Raw genomic sequence first — 8,696 nt, forward strand, 5'->3', positions numbered from 1 at the left:
CGACGGTCTGCGTCGGCCGCTCCCCACTATATGTCCTAGGTACGTCACTTCGGCGCAACCTAGGTGACATTTCGACGGTTTGACTGTTAGGCCGGCTTCTTTGAGCCTGCTCAGCACGACTCGTAAGTGCTCTACATGCTCCTCCCATGTGTTCGAAAAGATGGCAACATCATCGAGGTAAGGGAGCCCGTACTCTGACAGGCCGCGAAGTACATGATCCATTAGTTTCGAAAAGCAATACGCTGAGTTCTTGAGACCGAAGCTCAACATGACGGGGCGGAATGTTCCGAACGGGGAAACGAACGCAGCGTGTGTGCTGGCACACTCAGAGAGGGGCACTTGCCAATAGCCTCGTACGAGGTCTAGTGTGGAAATGTAATTCGCCTTGGATACGGTCTCCACCCGCTCCTCGAGGTACGGAATCAGATACTTCTGGTCTCGGGTTATCGCGTTGAGGCGCCGGTAATCGACGCACGGCCTGGGGTCCTTTCCAGGTACTTCAACTAGTATTACAGGTGAGGTGTAATCGCTCTTACTCGGGACAATGACCCCAAGGTCACACATGCGCTTGATCTCGTCCGCCATAATCTGTTTCTGTACGGGAGGATATCGGCACGGCTTGCTACGAACCGGCTCGTCCCGCGTTAACTCAATGTCATGCTCGATTATCGTAGTCTTTCCGGACCGATCAGAGAAAACATCCTCAAACTCAAAAATTATCTTCTCCAAGTCCTTCTTTTGCGCTTCGCTTAGAGAGGGTTCTAACCTCACTTGCTCCCGCAGGAGATCCGAAGTGCCTTCCTTCAGGTCCACAGAGGTCAGAATATCTGCGCCTTCCTCATCCTCGGCATTCAAAGCTATGTTCACCACATCATGACGCTGAATGTAGGGTTTCATCAAATTGCTGTGGTAGATTTTGTTCTGCCGTTCGCCTAGCTTTACTTCGTAGTTTGTGTCAGATAGCTTCGACACTACTTTTGCTGGCCCCTCCCAATGAACTTCTAGCTTATTTTTCTTCGAAGGGCGCAGCAGCATCACTAGGTTACCCACTTCGAACGTACGCTTCCTAGCCGACTTGTCGTAGTACGCCTTCGACAATGCTTGTGCCGCCTTCATGTGTCTCTCAACAACGTCTTTACTTTTCCCGAGCCTCTGCAGTAGGTTAAGAACGTACTCCACCACGTTTGGATGCTCACTGTAACATTCCCAAGACTCGCGCAGCATTCGCAGCGGGGTTCTGAGACTCCGCCTGTACACCAGCTCCGCAGGGCTAAACCCCGTACTTTCGTGTGGAGCAGACCTCAAAGCGAACATAGCAGCAGCTACGCATGCTTCCCAAGCGCGTTTTCGCTCAAAGCAGAGGGCTCGCAGTATTCGCTTTAACACTGAGTGCATTCGGTCCACTGGGTTGGATTGCGGGTGATAGATAGAGCTGTGCACAACTGTGATCCCGCACAATTAAAAAAAAGTCGAGGTTAGGCAGCTAGTGAAGAAGCTACCGTTGCCGCACTGAATTTCAGCAGGAAATCCGACACGAGCGAATATTGAAAGGAGCGCGTCAACCACTTGAGGAGAATTGAGCTCTCTGAGTGGCACTGCTTCCAGGACCTTTGTCGCGACACAAAGGGCGGTTAGAATGTACCTACAGCCATTCTCGGACTCGGGCAGAGGCCCAACAATGTCGATCACCAGCCGACGGAATGGTTCAGTTATGACTGGTACCAACTTCATAGGCGCCTTCCACTTATCCGTACTCTTGCCGACCTTTTGGCATGTGTCGCAAGAGCGCACAAAGCCTTCGATGTCTTTCCAGCATTTAGGCCAGCAGTACTGTAGCGCAAGTCGAGCTTTTGTGTTTTTCAGACCGAGGTGCCCTGCCCATGCGTTTTCATGCGCGAGTTCCAGTAGCTGACGGCGATACTTTTCTGGGATCAAAAGCTGCTCGTACTTCTGACCCTTTGCATCCGTGTAACTGCGGTACCGCAAGCCGGACTTCTCATGAAATGAAACGTTCTTTTTCTTTGCGCCCCGTTTCACGTTCTCTAACAAGGCTTTTATCGAGCTATCATTGTGCTGTTCTCGAATGAACGTTGCTCGATCCACCTTGATTAACTCATGCCAGCTGTCGGAGACTGGGGACAACGTATCGTTCGCCTCACACGGCGGCGCCGCTTCGGTTTCTCCGCCGAAAGGGGTGACGCAATCCGCTTCGGCCGCTGGCGGTTCAACAGACCTATCGCGAGAGTGTGCGGTCGGCTCGCAGCTCGGGCTACATTTCTCCCCCGCCTTTACCGTTTCGCTCGCTGGGGTAGTGTGACGTTCCTGCGAGAGCTTCCGCGCTTCGATCTCGTGAGTGTCATGCACGCCAAACAGATAAAGAACGATTTTCCCTGTTCTTTCAGCAGTTGCTCCGAGCTATTAGAGAAGAGATAAGGAAAATGCTCGGGGAGCGCTGCGTACACGGCCGCCTCGGTGTTAAGCTTACCAAACCCGCCTTCAATGACGACCCTCGCAATCGGCAAGCAAACGCTCTGCCCCTCGGCAACTTGCCTTATCCACGCGCATTCTTCTGTGCAGTCGTATGGAGAAACTAGTGACGGGTGGACTATGTCCATAGTTGCTGCCGAGCCTCGGAGTGCTCTGCACTTCTTGCCGTTCACGTTTATCTCCTGCATGTAGGGCTCGAGCAACCGCATGTTCTTTTCGGTTTCTCGGATCGTAGCGAATGCAACCTTCTGTTTACAGTTTGCCGCGAAGTGCCCTTCCTTTTTGCAGTTGTAACAGATTATCTGCTTCCGCGACTCAAATGCCCGGGCGGCATCCGCGCGCCGCTTAGCATCGCTGTTCGATTTTCGAGACTCATCTGTCCCTTCCCCAAAAGTTATTTTCGAAGGAGGTGAGTCTTTTCGAAAACTGCGACGCGCTAGCTGTTTCCCTTCCTCAGGCTTCTTCATAAAAGCGTCCTTACCGTCCGCTTTTTCAACGCGAACCGCCGTATAATGCAACTTTCGGCGGGTGTAGTACTCCTCAGCTAACTCTGCTGCCTTGTTAAGCTTTACTTCTTGGAGCTTATACTGCAGCCACAACCTAGGGTCGTCTTCGACGCAGCGGTAGAATTGCTCAAGCGTTATGCACTCAACCACTTTGTCGCGGTCGACATAGGCTTCCTCGCCCTTGAGCCAGTCAGTTAGGTCAGCCTTCAGACGAAATGCGAAGTCTATATGCGACTCATTGCCCTTTTTCGCAAACCGAAACCTCAGCCGGAAAGCCTCAGGCGACAACCGGTATTTCCTCAAAAGAGCCTCTTTGACCTCGTCGTAGCTCTCAAAGGCCTCTTTCGACAGGCACGTTATCACGTCCGATGCCTCTCCAGGAAGCAGGGCTAACAAGTTTTGCGCACACAGAGACCGTTCGATATCGTTTGGCTCACAAACGTGCTCAAACTTAACGAGGTACTTCGCCATGTCCTCGCCAATAACGAACGGAGGCAGTTGGTCCCGAATTTTTGGAACGTTCGCAGAAGCCGTTGGAGAAGCTACGCCAGGCGCCGGCGAGCCCTGCCGGAACTCTAACCGCTTCAACTCGAGCTGCCTCACGGCTTCCCGTTCCTACCTTTCGGCTTGCTCCCTGCGTTCCTGTCTTTCGGCTTCCTCCCTGCGTTCCCGCCTTTCCGCCTCCTCGCGCTCACGGCGCTCTTTCTTTTCGGCTTCCTTGCGTTCGCGGAGCTCTTTCTTTTCGGCTTCCTCGCGCTCATGGCGCTCTTTGATTTCAGCCCTGGCCTCATTGACTTCCTCAGCCGTTACCTTCTCCTTCCGCATGATCTCAAGGATCACATGCTTCCGTTTCGCACGGCCTAAGTCAAGGCCCAGCTCCTCGCAAATTTCGATGAGTTCCTTCACTTTAAGGTCCTCCATCGCTTGCACTGGCCTGTTGCTGCTTACCCGCGTTAGAATTCCCTTGCCGCTCTTATACTATCGAGCTACTAGTAAGGCACGCGCAAGTAATTCTCTACGCTCCTTTGTTTACCTCTCGGCACTAGCTCTGGTTTAAACACACTCTCTAGGCATGAAACAATCAAAGCTATACACAGTGCTTTACACAGCCCTTCTCAAAACTACCATAACCTGTGCTAGAGAAGTATGGTGAACTGAGAGAAAACGTCGAGCGCTTACCACACCAGGTAGTAGCCGTTGCCGGTCGATCCCGCAGCCGCCATCCACTGTTGCGACCGGCCACCCGAGCGCAGTCACCGGTGTAGCGATGTTGCCTTGCTCCGTCCGCTATAGACGCGGCTTAGAGCAGAGCGACGAAGTCCTCGAGCCGACGAAGAGTTGAAGTAACATTTATATAGGGTATGTACAGGGTAAGCAAACCTTACAGGGTAAGCAAACCTTACTCGCACAAAGGCGACAGCACCCTTTTCACTCGGTGCTTCCGAAGAGACTGGTGCCGGAGAGAAGCCGCCGAGGAAGGCCGACGATGAGAGCCTCCGGGCTTCTTTTATAGCCCGGGAAGTTCGTTGTGGCCCCAAGAAGTTCGAAAAGCTCCAATCAGGGCTCTCGCTGCCTGAAGTTTGAATTCCGACGAATGGTAGCGAAGCGGTGAGTCAGCTGCACCGCCAATGGGGAAAGAGAGAACGATGCCCCCGCCTTCTCCGTGACCTCGCCTCCGGGCGTAGCGACATGCCCTTGTTTGGTCGTTCTGAGATGCGGGATTCGGCCGCGCCGCAGCGTTCTGAGATGCGGGATTCGGCCGCGCCGTAGCGACGCAAGGGAGAGGCGTGACTCAGCCTCGCTGTCGGAGCGTCGCCTCGTGCAACGCCTTTGGGCCAGGCGCTCTGGCACAACAGTTCCAAACCTAGCTGTTATATTAACGAAAATAGAGATAATTGTTCAACGAAATTTTGAAAAAATGAAAAATAAAAATAATATAAAATATTTGTGGAAAATGTCCAAACGAATAACGGATTCATTTCCACAATATAGCAGATATCGCGAACGTTTCACCTGTAATCGTGATAATAGCATAAATAGAGATTATTGGTGGAACGAAATTTTGAAAAACTGAAAGAATAAGGCAAATATGAAACAATTACTAAATCTGGCGAATCTTGTAACACCCTGCATTACCACAATATCGAAGAATCGAGAAAGGTTCACTTGCATTCAATATAATACGGTAAAGGGAGATAATTGGTCGAACGAGATATTGAAAAATAATAAATACACGAAATATCAAAATATACGGAAAATGGCAAACCGTATAACGACCTGCATTTCAACAATCATGCAAATTTTACGGAAGTTAGTGCTATAAATTTTATAATACAGCAAAATAGATAATTGGTTTAACGAAATTTTGAGACCCTAAAAATGACACAAATATAAAAAGAAGTTACGGGAAATGGTTAAGTGTGCAAAGCCCTGCATTTCCACAACAATGCAGATTTCCCGAAAGTTACAAATCTAGTCGTTATAACAGCGTAAACGGAGATAATTCGTGGAACGAAATTCTTAAAAACTAATGAAAAAGTAAAAAAAAATATTAAACTATTACGGAAAATGGCAATCCGTATAACGCCCTTCATCTCCACAATAATGCAGATTTCGCAAATTTTTCACTTCGAATCGCTTTAATAGCGCAAACGGAGCTAATTGGAGGGACAGGATTTAGAAAGACCAAAAACTGACTGTAAAAGCTCACACTCAGAACAAGCGGCATAAGAATGCTACGCATTAGTAGATAATTCTCTGAATCCATGCAGAATTTTTATTCCAGAAAACATATCAGGAGTTAAAATTCAAAATATCTACAATGCAGTCATCATCATAATCATCGTCATCAGCATCATCGTCACCAGCCTATCTACGCCCAGTGCAGGGCAAACGCCTCTCCCAATATTCTCCAATTACCCCAGTCCTGTACTAACTGCGACCAATTTATCCCCGCAAACGTCTTGATCTCATCTGCCCATCTAACAATCGGCCGCTCCCTGCAGCCCTTTCCTTCTCTTGGGATACACTCTGTTACCCTTAATGACCAACGGTTATCTTGCCTTCGCATTACATGACCTACCCACATCCATTTCTTCTTCTAAATTTCTACTAATACGTCCTTAACACGCGTTTGTTCTCTGACCCACTCCACTTTCTTCTTGTCCCTTAATGTTACGCCTACCATCTTCCGTTCCATTGCGCGCTGAGTAGTCCTATAAAGTTGAACCCTCTTAGTGAGCCTCCAATTTTCTGCCCCGTAGGTGAGTACCGGCAAGGTGCAGCTGTAATGCACTTTCTTTTTAAGGGACAGTGGTAGGCTGCCATTCGTTATCTAAGAATGCCTGCCGAATGCACTCCACTTCTTATCCTTCGAATTATCTCGGCCTCATGGTTGGGATCCGGGGTTATACCTTGGCCTAGGTAGATATATGCGCTTACCACTTCCACTGCCTCGCCATCTACCTCAACCCGCTGTGCTCTCCCGAGGTTATTGAACATGACTTTAGTTTTCTGCATATAATTTTCAGGCCCATGGTTCTACTCTGTTTTTCCAGTGCGGAAAGCAAGCTTTGCAATTACTCCCCCGAGTTACTCAGCAAGGGAACGTCATCAGCAAGTCTGAGGTTACTCAGCTATTCACCATTAACCCTTACTCCCACGTGTTCCCAATCCAATGTTCTTAATACTTCTTGTAAACATGCTGTCAATAACATTAGGGAGGTAGTGTCTTCTTGTCTGACGCTCTTCCTTATAGGTATTTTACTGCTCTCCTTATGGAGGATGATGGTAGGCGTGGACTCATTGTAGATTTACTCTAGTATTCTTACATGATGCTCATCTACACCCTGGTTCCGTAGTGACTGAATGACTGCTGAGGTTTCGACCGAGTCAAATGATTTCTCATGATCTATTAAGGCTATATATAGGGGTTCAGTATTCTCAGCGCACGTGTCTATCACCTGATTGATCGTGTGAATATGGTCCAATGTTGAATACCCTTTATGGAACCCCGCTTGTTCTTTAGGTTGACTGAAATCTAAGGTTGCGGAAATCCTGTGAGCGATTACCTTGGTATGTACCTTGTAGACAACTGAGAGTAAGCTGATCGGCGAGTAATGGGGCTTGGTGTGGGGCCTGACCCCGGCGACCATTTCCGGTAACGCACTCCCTCACCAAAGCAGGCTTGGCCACCTTGGTGTAGTAACGGCCACAACCTCACATGAATACGCCAATTACAATGCAGTACCATGATCTAAAACCATAGCCCGTTTTAACTTCACGCGCTGACGTGCAATCTGCGAAACGTCTGTCTTGCGGTTCGAAATATTTATAAGATTACACTATACCTAATAAACACATATTAAGGCATCACATCAGTTTTAAAGAGACGCTTAAATCCACCTAATGCTTCCTCTAGATGCCTAAATAGATTTCAACTCGGGTTTGCGATTTAAGTCGTTCGGATGCTATGGTGGAAGCTTGTTTTGCATTTATAAATGCTCACCGATAGATTGCACGCATTTTTTGGGGCTTTCTCATGTAAGTCTTCCGATCGGTGCTTGCATTTGCGCACTAGTTCACCACTAACCATGTGCGTTAACCTGGGGTGGACGTAAAACAATGGAACGTTCTTTCTGCCAAACAAATATCTCCAAATAGGCAATAAAGCAAAGTTCAATAGCATTCACCAAGCTGCTTTTGGCTTGAGTAAATGTGTAGCCTACGAAAAAATACAATGCAAGTCAATGATTACGTGTTGTCCACATAGTCATCATCTCAGATCTCGATATTTGTCCGACTAATATTTTTAACGGGCAAGAATCAACCTTAACATTGGATAGTGTTGCTTTTCGCACCGACCCGAACAAAGAATGTGGTCCTGATCCACTGCCCTTGATGTCTTCGCATGAGCTTTACAGACTACTACACCTGTCAAAAATCCGTTAAGACGAGGGTCAACGACTTGTGCAGTATTTTCAACGCTGTATAGTTGTCTAATCGCCGGTCACGTGGGCTTTAGCCAAAGCTGTTGTTTCTTTACACCGGCCAACGCCGCCTGTATTAACATTGCCTGACGCGTCGCGCGCTTTTCAATGGGAAGGGTAGGGACGCTTAGTTCAGGCACTGATCCGCTATGTGGTGCGTGCCGGCGGACATCTCGCCTTACGTCACTGCTCGCGAGTCGCGAACGCTGCACCCACTTCTACGACATGTGTCTGTCAGCTTGCCTGTTGGGCTTCAAGGGCCGTTTCGCTTACATCTTAGCCGCGACGGGGCGCTAGTTCTGTGGCGCACTGGGGATCTCGTTCAACGTGTCGCTCGCTTCATACTTGCTACATTTTTCCTAAGATAAAAACGGAGGCGGACTGAAATAGTGTAAGAACATACTGATTGTCTGGTAGACATATAGCTAAAAGAAAAACGATATTTTCGGATGGGGCAGCCACTATTTTACTGATATTTTTCTTTCTGGAGCATTTAGAGAAGAAAAAATTGCGTGCTCGTTTTTTGTTCAGGCGCTCACTTCTACGATTACTTTCCAATAATGTCACGTGCTTGTAAACTTCAGAAAATTATAGGAAACAAAAGGATAAGCAGCTGGGATCCCGCCACGCTGTCCAGGCGCTTCTACAGTACAGTCCTCAATTTTAGAAGTGCGTACCGATGCGGAGTGCGAACAGCGGGGTCAAAACAATGCCT

At 48.6% G+C, this 8,696-nt stretch overlaps 1 protein-coding gene across 1 annotated transcript in view; it reads right to left on the bottom strand.

Annotated features, from left to right (window-relative positions):
• LOC144167984 (uncharacterized) overlaps positions 1–3,914 on the bottom strand; it is a 77,119-nt gene extending 73,205 nt beyond the window's left edge. Inside the window, 3 exon segments of the mRNA XM_077697088.1 lie at positions 242–1,152; positions 2,038–2,342; positions 2,345–3,914. Coding sequence (XP_077553214.1) covers positions 242–1,152; positions 2,038–2,342; positions 2,345–3,914 — 2,786 coding nt within the window.
• Between the last annotated feature and the right edge of the window lie 4,782 nt (positions 3,915–8,696).

The sequence above is a fragment of the Haemaphysalis longicornis genome, unplaced genomic scaffold (genome assembly GCF_048455015.1).
Source record: "Haemaphysalis longicornis isolate Haplotype H1 unplaced genomic scaffold, Haemaphysalis longicornis Haplotype H1 scaffold_2, whole genome shotgun sequence".
In the NCBI taxonomy this organism is placed as follows: Eukaryota; Metazoa; Arthropoda; class Arachnida; order Ixodida; family Ixodidae; genus Haemaphysalis; species Haemaphysalis longicornis.